The 23,291-nt window shown below is 36.8% G+C and overlaps 1 protein-coding gene across 8 annotated transcripts in view; it reads right to left on the bottom strand.

Annotated features, from left to right (window-relative positions):
* Window positions 1–23,291, bottom strand: part of NUBPL (NUBP iron-sulfur cluster assembly factor, mitochondrial) — a 78,790-nt gene that overhangs the window by 34,273 nt on the left and 21,226 nt on the right. For 4 of the 8 annotated variants that reach the window (XM_088167261.1, XM_088167262.1, XM_088167265.1 and 1 more), the window contains 3 exons: window positions 17,780–17,854; window positions 15,772–15,811; window positions 15,591–15,681 (listed from right to left, as the gene is read on the bottom strand). The exons of 1 other annotated variant lie outside the window; for it this stretch is intronic. In XM_088167261.1, the coding sequence (XP_088023387.1) occupies window positions 15,591–15,681; window positions 15,772–15,811; window positions 17,780–17,854 (206 nt within the window). The remainder of the gene's footprint in view (window positions 1–15,590; window positions 15,682–15,771; window positions 15,812–17,779; window positions 17,855–23,291) is intronic. 3 more of the 8 variants (XM_088167268.1, XM_088167266.1, XM_088167267.1) reach the window with 2 other exon arrangements.

The raw sequence follows: 23,291 nt of genomic DNA, 5'->3' as shown, positions 1-23,291 counted from the left end.
TCTTTCTCTATATAGGTTAAGTGTAACTTATAGAAGTAAGTGCCTAGAAAGAATGCCAGGGCGCTGTTCAATTCAACAACTAAAACAGAAACTGGCCTCCTCCTCTTCCTCCCTGTTGGCTTTTAATAATGTTAAGAACTGAAGGCAAACACAGTAACCTGAAGTTTTCTGTCACGTTCAAAACTAACCACCTGCCAGAAAGCAACAATAAAGAGATGTTCTCTGTGTGGTGTTCCAGGAGACAGGAACCACTCAACACCAAGCTTCTTCAGGAAGCCTAGTCTGTATCATAGCAGCTCGAACCGAAGGTGGAATGCAGCTGTGGGGCAGTGTGGAATGTCCACAAGAGCCTGGAGATGATCTCTGCGGGCGACTGGCAAGGAATAATTCTGATGAAGGCTGTATCAGCACTACCACATATAAAAGGCTCTTCCTCTAAGTTCAAGCTGTCACTACAAAGAGCTTTTGTGGGCTATGATTCCCACTTCCCAGAGTCTATTCTCCAAAAGGTGACATTTTGGAAAGTAAACTTCCATTATGCAGTCTTGAGACTGATCACTGGTCTGCTGCTCCTTCTACCCTTGGATCACAGGCTGCAATACATAATTTGCAAAAACTTTTCTTTAGAAATATACCATGGGGGTTTTTTTACCAGGTTCTACAATACCAAGCTGCCTGTAGTTCAGCTGCTGAATAATGACAACAGGAAAAGAAATATGGAATAAGCAAGTGTCTATTCCTCTATCTTTCTGCAATAAAACTAAGCACAGAAGTTAAGTAAAGGTAAACAAATAAGAAACTGGGCTAGCATCACATCTTCTAATTAAACTAATCACCAGGTTGATACAGCTATGTTAAAAACATAACCTAAACCACAAATTTTCTTTGAGTCTTCCTTACTAATACACAATGGCAAAATCATTGTTTAGCTATCAAACCCAAAGCCCAACAACACATTTTTAAGGCAGTATTATCAGGACCCAACTTAAGCTCATAAAATTTATATAAGCTCTCTGAATCAGATTTTCCCTAAAACAACAATAGAAAGAAATATTACAGATGTTGGAACAAATATCAAAAGGGAGAAACTTAATAAGTCCACTCCATATATATTTCAACCTATACTTCTGTATTGAATACTTAAACTATGCAATGGAAAGCAATGTTCCTAAATTGCTTAGTATATTACTTAAATTCCTTAAGTTTCAGTTCATTCTCTGGCATGAGAATAAAAATGCATAAATTCCTTACTGGGGTACCAACAGACTACTTATAGGTACCATTTCACAACCATCTCTGAAGAAACAATGATTTTAAACCAGCACTTAAAACTAAAAATCATTAAATTAAAAATGTCAGAGAATGCTGACAATGCACAATGCTTTTTTTGTACAGAAAAGGGAACTTCTACAGAGGCCAGTCTAAGGTCTTCTGAAAAAGGATTACTGGAGAAAGTAACATGATAGGTGTCATTCAAGCAACTTAAAATGCTGGAGAAAAGCCTCCGGTATTACCATAAATAGTGCAACATAAAAACTAAAATAGAATCAATTAGATGTAGACCACTGAACAGAGTCCAAAAGACAGTAAATCTCAATATAGAACTTAATTTTCTCCCTGGCAAGAAGTTACAAGGTTTTAAAGTAACTAGCCTTGAGTTGAAACATAAATTTTAAATAATAAAATGCTGTTTTTTTAAAAAACAAACTGTTTTTCACAAATATGAATGAAAATTTGTCCTCCAAAATTTCTGTACTTAAATTCACAAGTATATCTTTCACAGTTACTGAATTCAAAAAAGTCACCCCTTGCAAATGAAGCCAGTGTTGGAGAGTCTGCTTGAATTATATCAAAGCACAAAAAATCAATACTTCCAACAAGAAGCAACAACAAGGCTGCACAAAATATAGAACCTTTCAACTCTACAGGAAGATTGAAGAAGATGAAAGTGTGAGAAAAGGAAGTAAGCAAGAGTATGTATGAGAGTGAACAGAGCAGATTCATAACCATGGGACTGTGACTGTGAAGTTGGTATATGTTCTCTGTCAAAAAAACTGCCTTTAGGCCAGAAAGCTGAAAGAAAAATTGCATATACATTTCCTTACAAATAGCAGAACACAGAAATGATGTGTTAAAGACACAGACATTAAAGACACAGACAAGATGTAAAAAAAAAAACAAATACATTTTTAAACTATACAGATTTTGCAGTCACACACATATCATAGCCACAATTTAAAGATGTGCTGAACACCATATTCCTGGAGCAGTAAAAGCATTTACTACGAATTAGACAACAGATAATGTGTTAAAGTGTCAAAATACAGATTGCCAAAATAATTGCCTGGCCCACAGAACCACACCTTTGCATTCACCAGTATCCTCAGTTATGAAACTGCAACAATAAAAGTGTTACTTTTATTCCAAACATAACTAATTTGCTGAAGGTGCTAATACCACGAGTCTCAGGGACATCCAGAGATTAGTGCCAAGCAATGGAGAGTCTTCATATTTTTATTCACTTCCTAGCTTTTTTTTTAGCTCCAGTTCTTATTTAATAAATAAGAATAAAAATTCACACAGAATAAAAATTCTACCAGAAAAATAATTTTAAATGGCTGTCCAGTTTAGTTGCATAGCAAGAGCTGGATTCCAAAGGCAGCATTCTGCTAGGATAACATAATCTTTCTTTTTTAAAAATACTATTGATGGAGCAAAACACAGTAGGAAGTGTAACATCTTCTACAGCTTCATAAATAGGACAAAAAAGCAATTTTTTCTTTGTTAGGGAGGGGGAGGGGGGAAAAAAGCCCCATGACACTAATCTCTGGTACCTTAAGCACAATTACTTTACGTTTGTGTCAATCACTTGGGATGTGAGAAATAATCACTTTCTACAAAGAATACTGGTACAAAACGTGCTGCTATTCTTGGATATCTGCAGTTATTTTCTGTGAGCAAAAGAGATATGGGAGGATGGTCTGAGTGAAGGATCAATCTGTCAGCTTCCAACAGACAGAATGCCAGCTGGATTATTAAAAAGAAAAGAAACAACTCTGTGCAGTTTAACGTATATTAATTCAATATTAATTATTTAAAATGTGTTTATACAGTTACATTCATAGTTATTTAAAAAGTAAAATTAATGTGTAATGCTAAAAAATGTGTCAAAGTTAAATCTATATTCCAAGACAGGGAGGTTCCACTTTCATTTTGATGAAAAAGATGAAAAAGAAAGGCTGAAAAATGGGAAAAAGAACATGCTCAAAAAGCAGCTTTGGTGAGGTCTGCCGACACGTTTTCCCAAACATCTTGACTGCTCAGGAAGAGAAATAAAAAAATCTCCATTGAGCATAAAATTTCAACCTGAAACCCATTTGAGATCCATTTGAGATCCATTAATTATACACACATTTGTGGGAAAGGAGCAAGTCTTACAAGCCCAATCTAGCAGGCACTCTCTAAGTGCACCTGCCACTGGCAACACTGAACCCAACACAAAGCTGAGCACATGTGGCCATTAAAAAACAGAAAAATCAAACTAAAAACAAAATCACAAAGCTTGTGGTTCTGCTGTTATAATAGCAAGTGTTTTATATCATAATTAGACATATAAGAGATCCCACCTATGAATGGGAAGATGTCAGTTTTCATGTCCTAGGCAGGTGGTATTTAGCTGGATAAAACTGTGAAAGCAAAAATGTAAAAGCCACAGAAGCCACCATGATCCTATATAAGGCCAGTAGCTAAGCCATTCACCTAGAAAGCCAAAGCCTCAGGTTAACTGAATTTCCTGCACAGATCTGGTCACGCTCCCCCTTCATACATCTAGTCCTGGCCTCAGGAATCTTGCATCTCTAGCTGTAGCACAGAGGTTTATGACTGCTGCATGTGACTGCAGGGCACTCTCCAGGATAGCAGGTAATACAGCCTTAAATGCTGAACTGCTAATGTAACCACCTCTCACCTCCAGGCTTCCAAGGCTGTTATTATGAACAGAGAATAAGCCTGTGAAGTTCAGCTGAAAGAAGGATCACAGCACATAACAGAAATGCTCAGTTTTGGCTTTAAATCTTCACTCCACATACTTGTCCAATAAGGTTACATTTAGGTCCTGAAATCCAGGACAGAGACAGAAAGTGAGCCTACAGGATTTTCCTTATAACCCTCTCGTTCAACATCTTCAGCACTGCTTAATTCCACTTGGCAAACTTACTCCCACTGAGTTATACCATTAATTTCCACTTATTCCACACCAAGCTTTAAACTTCAGCACTCCAAGATACAGCACCTATTCTGCTAAGGCACTGCCAAAGAGTCTGAAGGTACCTCCAGGAGGGCAAAGTAACCCCTCAGTACCACTGAGAATGATAAGTGATGAATTCTCACCACTTCAGGTATGCAGTGACTCCAGGCTAAGCTTTGGTTTAACTTTTCATTCCTGCAGGCAGGGCACCAGCCTCTTAGGCACAGCACAGCCATGCCCATATGTCCCTTTTCACATCTAACCTACAGCAGCTAGGACCAAGAAAAAACCCTCCTATTAGCAGAGAAGAACAGAGCAAATAGAAGAGCAGCATTAGGTATCTCCTATTTTTTTGAAGAAGTTTACATAAATAATAGAAGTTTTATTTAGGATAGGAAACAAGCAATGCATTCTCTTTCTCTCACTCCTCTACCACCACTATTCCTGTTTAGCAAACACTACACATCATGTTTAAATCACTGCCTCTTTCCAAGAACTATGCTGGATGCCATTTAGGCACAAAGTTCTGAACTTTGCTGCAAAGAAGCCTTAAACCTCAAAACACGCTCCTTTAAAACCTTGAGGGAAAAAAGAAAAAAAAAATCTAACCCCAGCACAGCCATTTTGAGACACTATGAGCTCTCTGCCTGTCTAGTCAACAAATCCAGCAAAACAGTTGCGTGCTTTGTATTTGTTTTGTTTTATGCAAAGTAGAGCAGACACATGCATACCTGTGTAATGCGTGTGAGAGATGAGACTACTCTGGAAGCAGAGCAAAGAAAACTCTCCCAGCCTGTTCCCACAGCAGCAGTAACTGCACAGTCATAACCATGACAGCTGAGGAACCAGGCCAAGAAATGTTTGCTGTAAATACATTCTCACTATGCTGTTAGGCTTTTTTTGCCTTTTATTTTAATCCTCAAAGACAGTTAAAATACATTTACTGCAAATGCTTCCAGTTCAACAGTAAGACATTGGCTAATTTTTTTTGGTTTTTCTGGCTTTCTTAGCACTTCTTTCTATGACTGTCAATTCCTTTCAGCAACTATAATCCCTTTTCATATCAACTGCTAATGCAATCCAATAAAGCAACAGGGAGCTTTATAGATCCTGCTTCATTAAGGGAAGAAAGGCAAGAGAACAGGTTCTGTAGCTTCAGCTACAGAAAACAAAAAGAATCAAGCCCATATTCGTTCAGTCACACCCACCCCAAAACACACAGGAACATGCAAGTCAAAGGGTGACAATAGAAATACTCTAACTGGGGGACAGAGGAGTGGAAAGAGCTTTCTGTCATCTCCCACACTTCTGGCTACAGTACATCATCTCTGCATCAAGGTTCAGCTTCTGATCTCCAGGAAGTACCATCATTTCCTTTAAATATGTACATACTGATTGGGACTGGTTAAGGCAGTTCTCTCTGGACAGACAGGACCTTTCAAGGTGATTATTAACATATGAGCAAATTAGATGATAATACAAATTCCTGTAGCAGGCTTTTCTAAACATCAACATCACAGCTGAGCCATGGCTTAGAAATTACTGCAGAGACTTCCATTGATTTAAGTCCATTCTGAAGGAGAAGAAATTAGTTTAATTGTCCTTTAATCTCAGCAAAAAAAAAAAAAGTAACAAAAAATTAGTATAAGAATCTCTAAAATTTTTTTGTAAGGTATGAATGGGTCATCTTACCTTGCCCTTAAAACAGTTTCCTTAATTCCAGTAATAAAACAAGAGAATGAAACTTGACCTTCCTTGATTTAAAGGAAAATTTATTAAAGACTTAAGAAAAATCTCACAAGCATTTGGAGTTATTGTTTACCATCTTCCAGCTGTAGATACAATCTTAGTGACATATCCTACTGCAGTTTTAGCACAGGCAGTTCAGCCACTATTTACTACTGAGTGCTGTTCCTCTTTTCAAAACACTTCCAATAGCAGAGGACCTTTCTAAATAGAACAAATACATAATACCAACGATCTTTTGTTTAGGGATGAAATGTCCAGATCTTTTCATTCTCATACTCTTGATCACAAAAATAAAAATAGAAAATATTTCCAACTCCCTCAAGATGCAACTGCTCCTATTGCTTGAATTAACTTTTTGCCAAAACTGTAAGGTAGCAGACTTTAGCCTGAACCAACCATCTCTATGTCCACCTCAGGCTGAGGCATCTCAAAACTGAAGAAAGAAACAGAAGAAATATTTTTGTAATTGTGGAAAAACTAGCAAATTTTCTACTGTAGTGACACTAAGTAAGAATTTAAGACACTTATTTTAGAATTATGCACTGCAAATATGCAAAAAACTACATCTTTGTTGTTTATAATATAAACATACACATATAGCAGCTTTGTTTAGTTCTATGAAATATAAACTGTAAATATCTGCTACTGACTATCTGCCTCAAATACTTGGAAATAAACTGGATAAAGAAAGACATGAATATTGTGAAACACATGTCAGTTTTGAAATTAGCAAGTATCCTAAGATGGATGAATATTTGCCAAAACACAAAACATAGAAAGAGGAAAACAGTATTAATCTGCACTTAGCATATATATGTCCAATACATATCTTCTGTTGATACACAAACAAGTGTGCATAGACTCTTACACTTGTACTAGAACATGAAAAGATTACAAAAGTTTGAAAAACAGAGTTATTTATGTTTCTTACCCTTTTTGCTAAAAGGTCCCATTGCACCATCTCACTCTTTTCCTATTTTGAAAATTTAGTGCCATTAACGCAAGTTAAATGCCTTCAATGTTCATCTCTTGATAGAGTTCCCTTCCTAAACCAAAAAGTGTTAAAAATAAAATACACACGCACAAAAAAAAAAATCATCTGGCATCACAGCAGTGCTCCTTCTTCACTTGCTCTTTACATTTACAATAAGGATAATTTTCAGCATTGATTCACTATTACTATTCTGGGCATCCTTTCAATTCACTGAAAACATAGCTACAAAAAAAAATCAGAGCCATCAAATTGCTATTGTCTTCCTCCTGACCCAATATGTGCCATTCTCAGTTAATTACCATTTCACTACTCCCTCTCATCCACCGTTTCACTAATTTTGTACTGATAAGACAGTTTTTTGCCTGCACTAATAATGATTTTACCTTTGACATTTACCATGTAAGTGATGAAACACAGCAAAAAGGGTACTTTCTGCCAATTTGTTTCAGAAATGGATCTGAAGGATGACAAGTTTTTGCTATCCTTAAAATCCAAGGTTTGCACCTATTATCTTAAGAACACTGCCAAAGAGTGTGGAGATAAATCCAGGAGGAGAAAATAATCTCTCAAATAGTACCACTGGGAATGACAAGCGATGTATTCTCACCATCCCAGGTATGCAGTAGCTCCAGGCTAAGCTTTGGTTTAAATTTCCATTCCTGCAGGCAGGGCTCCAACTGCTGAGGCACTACACTCTAATATTCAGTACAGCAATACCAACACCAACATCCCTTTTCGCATCTAACCTACAGCAGCTAGAAAGAAAAAACAGACCCCTTTATTAGTGGGGAAAAAGAAAAAAAAAAGAAGAGTGGCATCAGGTTTCTCCTGTAGTCCACGTTTTGAAATTTTCCATATAAATAAATACCACCAGTATTCCTGTTTAGAAAACACTTAAAAACATGGTAGCCTTCAGTTCATGTCTCCAAGGTCCACTCCTGCACTCATTCCTGCTTGCCTTTAGTCTAAAAAAATCTGATATAAAAGATTTATTCTACTTGCTTTTTTAAGATGACTTTTGCTACCACCTTTGAATTTTTCTTTGTTTAATTAGACTTTAAATTATCCAGGGCTGACACTAATAGGAGGATTAAACAAACAAAGAAACAAAATCAACATATGCTTCTCCATGCACTACAGAGAACTGCAAGATCCGAGTTTCATAGAGGCCTGCATCCTAGACAGTAAACTACTAAAGCTAATGCAAAAGAATTGCCAGAAGTCTTCAGCAAAACGTCTTTATGCCATCCCTACTCAGTTCTTAGCGCCTGAGAGCACATCAATGCCTGCTTTAAAGCTCTCCTAGACTAAGGTACTTCCATAAAAAGAAGAGGTATGATAGGAAAACAAAAAACATATTCTATTTTTTTCATAGTTCATATTAAGGATGTGCATTCAAGAGTCAGGGCCTATTTGGGTTTGACTTTTATGTCTTCACCTCAGCACCTCTACAGTCTAAAGAGACAAATGCTGCTGAGGAAAGGATGGTCTCACTCATTATGTTGAAACATGCTCATTTGACTGCAACACTTACTCGTATGACTCCCTCACTCAGTGATTAAGGCAGTTATATTAGACAGACACCTACATTCAGTTTAGGTTTTGACTGAGTGCTCTAATCAATGACTTCTGTGATAGGCAGAACCATTTTCTTCTCTCTAAGCTTTAATGGAGTTACAGACCAACAGTCAAATAGGCAGTGGAATGCCAATTTCAGAACTAATCCCAGAATCACAGAACAACTTAGGTTTGAAGGACCTCAGGGACCTCTGTCTGCACAAAACAGGAACAACTTAGAGCAGATTCTTGCCCAGCTGAGTTCTTAGTATCTTCCAAAAAAAAGTTTCAAGAATCTCTCCTGACAACCTGTTCTGACACGCAATTGCTCCAACTGTAAAAAAACAAACCACCAACACCTCCTCACATTTCTTACTATATATTGCAATGTACATTCACTACCTCTTGAGCTATTAAGGTGCACATCCACAAAGAATCTATTTTCATCTCCTCTCTACTTATCCATTAGGTAGTTTAAAACAGCAGTTCGTATCTCCCTTTAACTGTCTGAAAACAGTTAAAATAAACACAGTTCCTCAGAGTCTCTTTGCACATTTCATACTTCATCCCCCAGTATCACCTTGAAGGCTCTTTGCTGGAGAATATACAGGCAAGGCAGCATAAACAATGAAAAGCTAAGCAATTGCATATGTATCTGCAAAAGAGATTTAGGTTATGAAGTATACCAGTCATGGTGAATGCCAGTGATACATCCACACTGATCTCAGGCATTCTTAACAGATATATGTCATTCATACGCACAGACACTGAGAACCAGGAACACAAAATGTATTGTGCTCTAAAGAGAAAAGGTTTTATAAATTTATTTTATAAATATTAAAAAGTATCAAAGAAAAATGTTTATATTTATTTGGAAGTTGTAAAAACTAGTCTTTGTATGTCTCTGCATCTTTCACAAAAAAACAGCAACTCACTACAGTGCTGAACACTGCATAAACAAAGAACAGAATTTCCATGGTCCCAAAAATGTAAGGCAAAAGACAATACATGGTCACAAACAGAAGCCAAAGGACAACTCTTAGGAAACCATACTAACCAATCTGGCAGATGGCTCAGCATGTAGTACTTAACTACTTCAGCGACTATGTTCTTGCTGTTTATTGCTTCAAATAAAATCACATTGTTCCTCCAATTGTGGAAAGCTTTCCTCTCATTTTTCCATTGTTCTGTTTATAAGAAATGCATTTATATACACAGACACATAAGGCATTCCAAAGCTGAAAATTTACAGATTGAAGAATTTATCAGCTATAACACAAGAGTGTTATGCAATACATGCCAAGATGTATGTACAGACACATCTACAGACATCATATAGAGAACATTCTGCTATCTAGAATGTGCACAGTAAAAAAGCCAATGGCAGCATGGTAGCTATTTTACCAGGTATAAATACATTTATATAAATACCTTATCTATTTTTGTCTTCTCAAATGCAGCATTAACATATAGCTAAATAAACTACACTTTAAGAAATTTTGGCCCCAGTCTATACCTGCAACCTCTCTAATGTAAATGGTGGAAAGGAGGATACCAGTAACCACATACACAATTGTCAAACAGTAACGACTGCATGCAGGAATTTAGTAATGTAACTCAAACAAAAATAGTATTGAATATCTATATAATCTCCTCTAAAGAGATGAGTCACTTCAGACTGATCAGAAACCCAAAACAATATAGCCTCCATAGTAATTTGCTTTCCAAAAATTAAATATTACTTCTGTTTCCAAGTTACCTTAATCCCAAGTCTTTAAACATGAGTTTTTCCTGTTCTATTCACACAATAGTTGCTTCTATGGCAGCTTTCTCATATAGGCTCTTGAAATAACCCAGACTTCACAACCCATAGTCTGATGAATATTTTAAAGACTATTTATCCACCTGTCTTTATCTCCCCTATTCCCTATAATGTATATGTGCTGATTTTGGCTAATTTTCTTCACAGTGACAACACGATGTACTCTACAACTACTATGTATGATAAGAGCATCAAAGAGAGGCTTATGGTACAAAAAAGGTCCAACTACATAAACCTACATTCACACACTCCACTTTATAATTACTACCATCACTACCTCTGGCAGATGCTGGTTTTGAAAGAAAGTAGCACACACAGGTCCTCATTGCTAGACAAATTTTCAAAATTATGTACAAATTAAATAATCTCGTAAACCGAGTTAAAATTTTTTAAAAGGTAAGGCTGAACCTTTAGACTACAGCCCTATTCAGCTCTGGATTAGTCAATAAAATAACACTGATCCTTCTTCTGCTTAATTTATGGTTTTCAACACGAATTTATAGGGCATAAATCCTGTCCAAGCATCAAAGTGCAAGGCTCCATTTCCTTTTGCTGATATGCAATGGCTCTGCATTAATAGTTTCCTTTAATTTGCTTTCTGCTAACTTCCCTGTATTCTTTCTAATTATATCCTTCCCAGTGAAACTTTCTTTTATTTTAATTTTCTTTCAATACATACCTTGACTAAAACAGAGGCTAAAGTGGTGCTAAAATAAGCAGAAAGAAAGAGTTGGAGGAATTCAATGACAATAAGAACATTTTAGTGACTCATTAGAATGAAGCCATTGTAGGAAAAACTTCATCATCTTTCTGGGAACGTGGCTTCATCCTTATCAAGTACATCAAAGTAACCTTTAGGATTCACAAATATTTAGCAGCACTGAGGCTCTGCTTTACAGCCACAATATACCAAAGATGCAAAAAATATTCTGGATACTCTTGAAAACTGTGATAAGGAAGAAATACAAGAGTCCTGCCTCTTAAGATCTGACTAACCTGCAAAAACGTAGGTTAAAATGTCATGTGAGGGTAAGAAATTCTATTAAGGGTGTTCATCATCCTGAGATCCATGTCTTCAAAAAAGAGCAGATTTCTAGGTTAGCTCCAAGGGGACTGTTTACACAAAACAGAATTACTGGTATCTACAGCCTATGCTGTGCAGGCAACGCTTGCTTCTAGTACTGATATAACTTTATCTATTGATAGGACAAAGATACAAGGAGAATATTACATAATAAAACATGTACTTGCATTTTATCTGTAGTCCGATTTTTATTTGATGGTTTTAAAAGAGAAGCAGACTTGTGTGCAGAATATTGAATTTTTTTCCTTCTCTGCTGATAGTTCAACTAGGTAACACACATAGAATAAGATAGTGAGTCCAAGATCAGAGAAACCAACACTTGCTGTCTTTAATATTAAAAGTTTTACTGATTACTCCCTAAACAGGAAATCCCCTCCATTTGTACTGCTTCTAGGACTATAGCAGATAGTAAATTGGCAGTCAGCAGAGTGCCACTTCCTTTCTTAGAGCCTTTTGTCAGAATAATTGCCACAACATATTCCAAGACATAGAGCAAATATGTATTTGCACCCTTCTAATTTCTCTTTAGCTGCTCAACTGTCGAGATGTCCTAAGACAGAAAAGAGAAGGGTGCTAGAAAACTTGCCACACGGAGTGTATGGGACAGTGGTAATGGTATTTGAAATCTCTGTTCAAAAAGCAGTTCAAATCAGAGAGCAAGTTTTGCTTGCCTTGTCTTATTTTAAAATCATCTTTGTATGTCTAAGGTTCTTACCTACCTATTTGATACTTATTTCAACAGCTTTTCAGACCCATTATTGTTCAAGTACAGGCTTTAGGCAGCTCTCAAAAAAAAATATCTTTACTGTGCTTAGCCTAAAGGTTAATCATAAGTCCCTTCCAAACAAATACAGCGAGATGATGCTTTTTGAGGTAGGGTGTTTAATCTGAACCAAATACCATCACACTGATTAAAGATACACAGAGTAAAGGAACAAAGCAAATGGGACCAGACAAAAGAGATGGCAGCTTCTCAAGTGAAGTGAGAACTGCACAGAAAAAGCCCTGTGTCATGGATGACACTGAAAAGCTATTAAAGCTTCCTTACCTGGACTTTAATTATACCTTTAGAGAAAAGAGTGATCTTTTATAACTTAATTTAAATTAAAAAAAAAAAAGAAACACTCTCGTCTATCTCTTCATCTCAGGCAAGCAAGATTCGAAAGAAGTGTTAACAGACATGAAAGATTTTTTACGTAAAGATAACTGTGACAGGGAAGTAAGAGTTAAAACCCAGATAAGTGATACACCATCCTGAAGAGTAAATAGGCCTACAGTACATCTTACTATGTTAACAAAGAAGTCACTTCTCAGACACAACAAAATTTTGGGCAATTTCAAGACATATAAACTAGAGATACATTTAACAGGAGGATTTATGAATATGTTTATGAAGATCATGTGTTCCATTACTATTTACAATTCACTGTCACTACAGGTGAAAAATAATTTCTTTCTGTATTCCTCGTTCTTTCAATAGCTTAAAATCAACACTCTCCTTTTCTATTGACCAATTCTTTTGTTATAGAATCAAGATGCTATATATTTTCATTTATATACTAATTCAATACACACACATCAATATATAGGTAATGTAAGTAATGTAGTATCCTGAACTGTTTACTTTGTTTGGTATTATAAGATACATTTCCTTCAAATTCTGCTAAAGGAGAACAACATGATGTGTTGCAGAAAACCATCCTTGCTCATGAGATATGCACTACCAGAGAAACACCAAGCACTCAGTACTTCACTATTACTGCCTGTTATGTACCAGTCTTGACACTACTCAACAAACCTGTATTACAAAGAGTGAGATCACATGCAGCAAGTTATACAAAAAGCATTATGTATAGATTTAACAAATATATTTAACAAAGTAAGAATTCCATAAATTTTTAAAAGTTACAAGTGTAAGAGAAGCATTTAAACACTCATTACAGGCACGTAAGTTTAGGAGTCAACAAGGCCCCATTACAGAATTTGGAAACTAAGCAATTCAAATGCTTTACTGCAGTATCTGAAGCATGATAAACTCTGGAAAACAGATTTGTTCCCATGGAAGAAAAAGAAAACGCATCCAAACTTTTTCACAGAGTGAATGCATAGTCTTGATGCTGTCAAACAAATAAAAAACCTCTCCACCATCTAACAGCAAATGCAAATATGAAATATCACCAGTGCTTTTAGGGCAAAAGTCTGGGAAATCTGTTTTCTATCAGGCTGAATTAACTATTTCAAGAACTTAGTATTTTATCAGCTTGTCTGAATGCACAGGGACTTCTTACACTTACATTATACTACAAATCTAGATTAGGGAGTAATTTAAATTGGTTTTTTACAGCTAATGAGATAAGCTATTTTTTAAGAATATGTTTTTAGGAAGTTAAATACAAGCAGAAGCATTTTACACTTGGAAGCAACTTTATCCTGTTAAACAAGAGGTAACAGCTAAGACCAACAAGAACAGATAAAGAGAAAACAAGAAAAGTCCCCAACAGACCACAAAACTATTTCTAATACGAAAGAGAATGATAGTATCTTTAAAGAATCATCACATGTTGTGGTTCTCTCTTGTTTAAGTGTCCAAGGTTATTAAACTACTGGTCCTACATTAACCCGTTCCTGAGACTGGCTGGTAACTGCAGAAGGGAGATTACAGTTTTTAAAAACAAAATAGTACATCTCAGTCTGAAAAATGCATTCCTTCCTTTCTTAAAGCCACTTGGACATCAGACAGACCTGCTAATTTTCCCTGTCATCTCTGAGCTTCTCTTTGAAGGAAGAGATGCAAACTTTTTACAGGTCAGATTTAAGACTATCCTGGTCATCATGCAGAAGCAAAATGCATGTGGGCAGGAGAAATTCAGCCATAAAGCCTTCCTCTTTCACAGCTTAGATTTCACTGCCAGGGAAATCAGTGATGCTCTGAGCATTAATGGACTTGTCTCGTTCCCACAGCATGGTTGGCCAGCATGTAACTGCACTGGTTGCTAGGGAGCAGCGAGCTCATTACACAGCATCACCCACACCCTGCACAAGGATGCTGGCACACGCTTCCCATCTGGGACACTCCTGACTGAGGAACAGCACTGCAGTGCCTGCCAGCCTCCAGTCTCCCAGGGCACAGCATGCTAATACAGCACGTGCTAACTTTGCTTCTACCTTCAAGGTTTTACATTCTAGTTTCCTGAGCTAGCCAGCACAACACAGCACAAAAAAAGTGAAAATGGTCTCCACAGCTATTGGCATGGATACCCCTTACTTTTAAAGGTCAATTCTAGACAAAGATGTTCTTCCTGAAATTTTGGCAGATGCGTGCTTTTTGTGACCAGAGCAGTAAGTGCCACTATTCTTTAATCCGTGTTAAAGGAGAATTCAGTAAAAATAGAAAAAGGCTGAAAAAAATTACTGTTTTCAATTGTTAAAGGAGCACAATAACTGGAAGCATTTAAAGAAGACATATAGAAACCTTGTGATCTCCAGGCTGTATACAGTAGATCCCTAGAATGGATGTCAGCTGTGAACAATCTGGGTCACTTCTAAGCCTAAACGTGCAACCTTAATGCATTTTTTCAGCTGTTTGTCTCATTAGCACTTCACAGATCTCTTTACAATAAAAGAAAAAAAATCTGCCACAGAATAAAGAAGTCACCCCACTTCTACATGCTAGAAAATTTATTAACTAACAATCTATCTGCATTACACAGAGACTGTAGCTAATGATTTTCCTGTACCTGTCACGTCAAATGCCATCCAAGAATTCTTAGTGCTGGTGAATTAACAAGCACATAAGGGAATACAGCTGTAGATATGCATCAATACCTATACATTCAAATCCTTAGGCAACTTCAAAATGCCTTTTTTTTTTTAACAACTGCATAAAGAAACATAGAAAGGAATGAGAATGAAGGCAGATTGGGGTAAGTCACTCAAAGGCATAGAACAACAACTCTGTTTGACAGGGACAGGTAAACACAAAAGTATCAACTTTCCCCCTTACCTGAATGTAAGAAGACCAAAACACAAAAACGCTCACTACTAATATATGAAATAACGTCGTGGACACTCATGTATCAGTTAAATGCTTTTAAAATAACTGATTACTGTAAAGCAGAAATGCATAACTAAGCCTTACCTGTCTCAACAATTTTTCAACAGCTGACATTACCATGAGCCCTCTCCACACAACCGGGGCAGTCTCTTCTACCAAGAAACCCATAGACATGCTGAAACAACAAAGCAAAAACTTGAGCTTTACAGCACAATATCAAGTACATCTGAAAAGAAGCTTGATTTAAATAAAAACAAATGCTCACCATGCGATTCCATAGTTCTTAAGGGGCCTCATTAGATTTTCTAAAACAAAAGCAAACAAGGAGGGTTTTTTTTGAGGGGAGATGGTTTTAGGGTATCCCAGGGTTTTTTAAGAAACAAGCTTACACTTTTTTTATCTTTTAAGAGCAATTTTCCCTCTCTATTTAAACAGTTGTTTATTTTTCCCCCTTATCCCTTCATTAAATGTACGCATTTACCTATTCTGCCCAAGAATCTGACTCCACTTTTTCTTAGGTTGTTACATTTTACTAATACCATTCATCTTTTGCCAGAATAACAATGTATTTGTCCGTAATATGTAACTCTGTGCTGCCAAAATCAATCTATTTTTATGAAATCCCTATGCTGGAAGGCATAGACTCCCTATCAGGAATCACTAAAAGCTGTATCATTTATATTGGAACAAAAACAAAGTCATACAACATGGTGGGATTTTAACTCTTATTTTTTAATCTATCCTATTCACTCATCTCATGAATCAGAAGAGTACTCCCATTAACATACCAGAGTTTTGGGGAATTTTCCCCCTTACTATTAAATCTTCTATAGAAACCCCAGAGTAGAGATGGCAAATAAAGCCATTCCAAAACTATACATTGCCAACAGCTCCAGGTAATTAGTCCCAGATTTCTTCACATTGACAGAAATCTGCAGGACTTCTAAAATTTCTGTAGGAACAAATGATGCTTATTTGAATGTTGCAGATGTATTGTCCTTGTCATGCTTATTCCTTTGCCCTCCAGTGTCAAGAATAAAAAGCAGGAAGGGAATATTGTAATTGCTCTGCTGGCACAGGAGTGTGCAAGCAGAAAGCAAACAAAACAACAAAAAAGGAAGCATTCAAAACAAAATCTCACAAAAGCCAAAACTCTTCTTCGTGTTTTCTACAATCTAAATCCACACCTTATCTCAAAATGTCACACACACGCACAAAAAAGGACAAATGGAATTTTACTTGGTCTGGTTGATGTCTGGGAAGAGCATGCACAGGCAGGGAGGGACCAACAGAAAATAGAATTCTTTAAACAATATAAAATATACTATAATACACATTTTGACAGAAATCCTTGATGCACCCAAAGTAAAATACATATAGAGAGTAAAATAAAAACAATGTGAGTAAAATAAAAACAGTGCAAAGCTGAACTACAAATTCAGACAAAATAACAACCAAGAGCATACAAATTAAACAGCTAAACTCTACAGATGAAAGCTTTCAAGCAATCAAGTAACTGAGCATTCAAGCCATGTAATTTTGTAGAAATATGGTGGAGAATAAATTGGATGTTTTGGTTTACAAATCAAAAAGAACAAAACAGGAAAATAAACAAATCACTTGTAATGACTATTGCATTCAGGAATGAGTTGGGAGCTATTACTGAAAAAGAGATTGGCTTGGACTGATACACCATACCAGTGTATACAGCTCTTCTTGACTTGTACAGCTCTTCAGTTGAGTCAGGGCTTACTTTGGTGGTATTATACTGTCTAACCACATTTCTAGCAGCCACAGTCTTACTTCTCCCCCTGCAGTAAGACAGTTTAGTTAGCAAGAGGTAGATGACAGTGGAACTTCAGGCCAGAGCCATTTCTAGGCACTGTTTTGGTGTCCTGTTAAACAAGATATACACCACCACAAGTTAAAATATTGTTAGAAGTATTGAGAGAAATTATTACATATTTACCTAAGACAGGGGTTAAAAAAAAAGAAATAGGAAAAAAGTATTTGCCAACAGTGTATACCACTGCAGACTCACGGTTCCCTTCACTTTTATCACAAAATAGGGACAATTTTAAGACAAAACAAAACAAAAAGGGGAGGCCGAGCTTTGACTGCCAATCATGAGGCTCAGGAACAGGAGAATAAGATGAATAGAAAAGATGCATTATTCTGGGAAGTTCACCAAAATACCAAGCCACTTCTCAGTTCAGCCCAACTGCTCTACACTATGACAGTCAAACATACAGAGACATCTCAACATCCACTACCTGCATGGACAATTTCTTCTGCACTGAGACCAGGTACATACGCAGAGCTCACACACCTTCCAACATCTCCCTTTCCTTCACAAAACAGAAGATTTGCTGTGAGTGGATAAACACTGACCTACAGAGCAGCAAGAGGAGCCTCTGTTTTTAAAAATACATGCATGGTTTATTTCTCAACAGCAGAGTCTCCTTTTATTAAAACTGCATCTTATTTTCTTTGGTTAACAACAAGGACTATAAAATGCTCTGAGCAGCAAGATTTAATCAAATTTATACAATGCACAGAAACAATTCAAAAGCTGCTGTATATTCTGGTTATAATGTTCTGCATATTTTCAAAGTAACACAAAATACTGCAGAGCTCCCTACTGTTTGCCTACTGCTAAAAATCATTTTTAAGACTAATCTCAAATCTAAAGTGCTTCAGTGGGCATTGGTAATCACCCTTGTCTCATCAAAAGCAACAGGCCTTCCTTCTCTTTCACCATGGGTCTCATGAAGATTTTCTAAAACATAACATGTAAAGAAGATTAAACTTAATGAGATCTGAGTTACATCTCTAATTCCCATTGCTCTTAGAGTTTGCTTTTCTGTTATCAGAAGCCTACCATGCAGCTCCAGAAATTCAACACACAACAAAACCTATTTCTTAAAATCACAACACACAGCAATACCATACCACCTATGTCAGGAGATAAATAAAATAGCCTAGTTTGCAATCTTCCAGTAGGCTTGATGGCTCTGAGTAAAAGACTGCTGTATGTTTTCTCTGCACATACAAAATCACATCAGTAACATCAACATAGCACCAATGATATCTCAATAAATGTCATTTCTGATGGAATACAAGTAGGGTACTAGAAAAGGCAGACATGCAAATTCATGGCAGCATTGTAGCAGACTGCTGATTAAAAGAGTTCTGGGACTGGTCTGAAGATTGAATTGTTACTCACATGGGGAAGAGTAACACTGATGTAATGAAGATTCATCTTCATTACATCAATGAAGATGCATTTTGCAATTATTTTTTACTAAGCTTTTTCTCCCCAAGCAAATCAAGCTTTTCAGACTATCCTAACAAGGTAACTAAGGTGTTCCACTTTTTCTCTAAAAAGACTGACACACCGCAGGTTCAATGATGGCCAGGGTCACCGGGTCAGTACAGCACAGGAGGCGTGTACATATACATATATAATATATGTATTTATATGGTTTTGGGTTGAATACAGTCACATTCTTCACCATGCCGTAGCTTGCATGGTGATATGTTTTGGATTCGTGATAAAAACAGTGTCAAAAACTGTTCTGCTTCTAACACCAACCCACACTAGCAAGGAGGCTGGGGGTACACAAGAAATTGGGAGGGGACACAGCCTGAACACGTGGCCACAACTGGTCAAAGGAATATGCCACACCATATGGCTTCATGCTCAGCATATAAAGCTGGGGAGACAAAAAAGAAATGGGAGCACATTCAGCATTACGGTGTTTGTCTTCCCAAACAACAGTTACACATGATGGAGCCCAGGGTTAAGCCACAAGGAGACTACATTCCAACTCTTGGCTTAGTTTTTGTAAGTGGTCTGTTGAGTCATACATTAGTGCAAGCAAAAGCTTACATTCAGTTTTACCCCATCAGGTAAGTAAGGACTTAGTTATTCCAGAGGATTGTGATGTTATGCCACACCTCCTTAGATGGCATTACACTGTATGAGAAAAGCAAAGGTGGCTTATAACTATAAAATATTATTGTTGTGGATCATGCAATACCGTAGCAAATGTATTTTGAACTCACTGGCTCAGCAAGCAAAAATGCAAAAGAGTTGCTCTGAATTTTCAAGAGGGAAGGGAAGGGAAGGGAAGGGAAGGGAAGGGAAGGGAAGGGAAGGGAAGGGAAGGGAAGGGAAGGGAAGGGAAGGGAAGGGAAGGGAAGGGAAGGGAAGGGAAGGGAAGGGAAGGGAAGGGAAGGGAAGGGAAGGGAAGGGAAGGGAAGGGAAGGGAAGGGAAGGGCTTTACTTGTGTAAACATAGATGTCTCCTGCCACTCTGACTGTCTTAAGGAGCTGAGATTTGTACAGGGCCAGCAGATTTGACAGAGGGTATAGGAGAGACATACCCTCTGAAGGGGCAGCTAGAAGCCTGACACCATACTCCAGGCATGTTTAAAGTAGTACTGGTTTCCTAAGCAAAGGCAAGTGAATTCCACTCACAGAATGGTAAAGAGGAAAGAAATGCCACAGAGGGGAGAGGAACGAATAACAACAAGGCCTCAAGGTACCTTGAAATAAAACAGTGACACCAATCTATGAAATAGGGTAAAGGACGCTGTCACCAAAAGGTTAGTCCAAGTCATAAATCTTAAATCCTTGCTTTAACTGTAATAATTGTTTTAACTGTTTATGCCAAAAGCCTAGAATATTCTATGGCAAGTGAGAGACTAATTGAGGCTTCAGGCTTGATTTCACACTGGGCTGTAAGTTTATTTGCAGAATTGCCCCAGAAATACTACAATTTGTATTTTATGCTTGAAGAGCTCCACACAAGGAAGGCTGTGATTGCCCATTACAACCTGCTCTAATAGTGTTATCTAACCACGAAGACATCCCAAATACTTAACCAAAGCAAACTAGTAATGAGACTTAAAGAGCATAATTCCATGCTCATGGTTCAATTTCAAGAAATACATGCATAATGAAATGCAACTTTTCCCAAGAGCTTTGATTCTCGTATTTAGAGAGTCTACCAGTCCCATTACCTGAGAAGGTTTTACACTTTTTTTCCTCCTGACAGACTGCAGAGGAAACAAAGCTCTGTAAAAGCTTTTTCATTAACAGAACAGTTTTGCAGATATGACTTCACCAGTCCTACCTAAAAGCAAAAGAACTAATTGCTTGCTGGAAGACTGTACTTCAAAAGCAAGTCTGGCACAAGTAAAGAGCAGAGTGATTTAGAATCTTTGTTACGTTTTAAAGTTGCACTGACCTGTTAGGTTCAAAATAGGTTTAAAACACAGGACTAGTTTTAAGCAACATGCCATTACCTTCCATCACAAATGTCTTCCTCATGATTGCGAAAATAACCCACATTTTGAAATGCCCTCAGATCCCCAAGGAGCCAAAAATTTTATTTATAGTGGATCAAAAGCTTTATTAGACTAATTTAGGCGGGTTCTTTTAGTTCATTATACCCACAAGGAATGAAATAGACTAACCCAACATTCAGTTTAAGGCATCTGGACTGACAAATAAAAACCTCTGGGAAAGCTCATGTCATTTGAAGCAGTAACTTGCTGCTGTGACAGGGGGACTGCCCTGGTCAGTCACATAACAGGGTGCCAGACAGCAGAGCAGAACAAGGAGCAGCAGGAACCCCAGGGGCAGAGATTCACGACACATCAGCTTTAATTTAAGACCCAACCTCAAAAAAACATTCGAGTTAACTAGGGACTTTCATTGCTTTCAAAGCAAAAGTACAGAACTCAATGCATTTGTGTCAATTCAGCCTGTTAAGGATCAATACTGTTATCAAGACACCCTCCCCCCCAAAAAAAGGGAAATATAGTTGAAAAGATATGGGAGGAAAAAAAATGTTCAAAAGATTATGTGTAATTATGCTGATTTTGGCTAAGATAGAGTCATTCTTTTTCACAGTAGCTGGTATGGGGCTGAGTTTTGGATTTCTGACAAAAAACAGTGTTAATAACAGAGGGATGTTTTTGTTATTGTTAAGCAGTATTTACACAGTCCATGTATTTTCTACCTGTGACCCCATCCCACCAGCACAGCAGGCTGGGGGTGCACAAGGACCTGGGAGGGGACACAATCACTACAGCTGATCTCCTTACAAAACAGATATTCCACACCATATGGCATCACACTCAGTATATAAATTATTATGACCATCAACTAAAGCAAAGGAAATAAATGCTAGCTTTTAAACTCTTATTGTCACTTTGGCCTCTGGGCTCTATAGGGAAAGGATTAAACCATTTTTTTCCTGTTTTTGATCTACTCTGCTTCATTTCTCTGTTATGAAAAGCCACTCCATTGTACTGCAGAGAAGGAGAAGGGAAATAGAGAGAATACAGCAAGAAGCCCACAGAGAAAAAAAAAACATGGAAGTGAAACTGCAATGTAAAAATATTGAGAAAATTCCGACTTAGTTGCAGTCCTTCCATTTTTCTTCTAGCAGAGAAATGGAAACATTTATTCCTCTGAAATAAGCAAAAAGGTAAATGTGTTCTGTCTATAAAAGCATGATTGATTTCTTTTGTTTATGTATGTAAAATGAAAAGACTATCTATCATGTTCCTATAACAAAGCCATTTTGCAATTTAATTTCAGTTTTTTTACCAGTTGAGCCAAAAAAAACACTTTTATCTCTAAGAGTTAACTTTATAATATAGTAAATATCTGCTAGACACAAATCAAATCATTTGGAATTACTGCACTACAAGATTAACAATATAAAGAGAAATACAAATCTGCTTTCAAGTACTTCAAATGTATTATTTCAGGTTACAGTGTTTCAGTAATTTATACTGGAATGGCATTTGGTAAAATTTGATTTGCCATTTATCCAAAATGACTGCTCTCAGTAAGAGGCTTTAATTACTACACTACATTCCTGATCTTATACTTTTTGTAATTGTATGAATTTGTGTATAATGAAGAATAAAATTTTAATAAATTAATTCCCTAGAGGGTTTTTCCTTTTAAACAGCAGCTAACAACTATATGCCTATAAATAATTCCATGCAGAATTGGATATCCTCCATCTCCTTTCCCTCCAGGGTCTTTGATTTTTTTTCCACAAGTGAACTCAACAATAACTGGACTAATCCACCTTGAGGTTTATTGTTACAGGTTTGAGGGCAATAGTCAAGGTCCAGGATAAAATATTAAGCACTCAAGTAGTCTTTTCATTTTTAACTACTTGATCACATTTTAAGAAGCCTCCAAAATATAAACTACAATAAATTATAATATTCTCAATCATTATTTTGTTACATGTAAGACACATGGGACTACTGTACTTCCACAATCCAGATAAACTGGGGTAAGATATCACCAAAAGTAAAACACAGGGTTTCAGTTTAGGCTACTTTCAAAATAGAATCAATAAAACATATCATTAGACTAAACACAATCTAAAAATCACTTGCTCATCAATCAAGAGCTAGCGTCAGTAGTAATTTTTTTTTTAAATAACCAAACTTGATGTTTTTTAAAAATTAATCGTGATGCAGTTCCACTGAAAAAGCATGATAAACACAACTTGGAGACTTCAAGCCTTACCTTTAAAGTTAAATCCTTAGTAAAGATCAAGAAATTTCTTCATGGTTACTAAAAAAAACTATGCTACCTACATAACATTTTGTCTATTTCAGTAGTCCACTCCAAATTTTGTATTTATGACCCTCAAATGAATGCACCACAATTCCTTATACTATTCCAGCAGACATCTTTAAACAGTGACAACTATTTTAAATTTTCACATTCTGTTATGAGAGT

Source organism: Sturnus vulgaris, chromosome 6 (assembly GCF_052056855.1).
Source record: "Sturnus vulgaris isolate bStuVul1 chromosome 6, bStuVul1.hap1, whole genome shotgun sequence".
NCBI lineage: Eukaryota > Metazoa > Chordata > Aves > Passeriformes > Sturnidae > Sturnus > Sturnus vulgaris.
The sequence above is the reverse complement of the archived record's forward strand: the minus strand, read 5'-3'. Positions and strand labels throughout refer to the sequence as shown.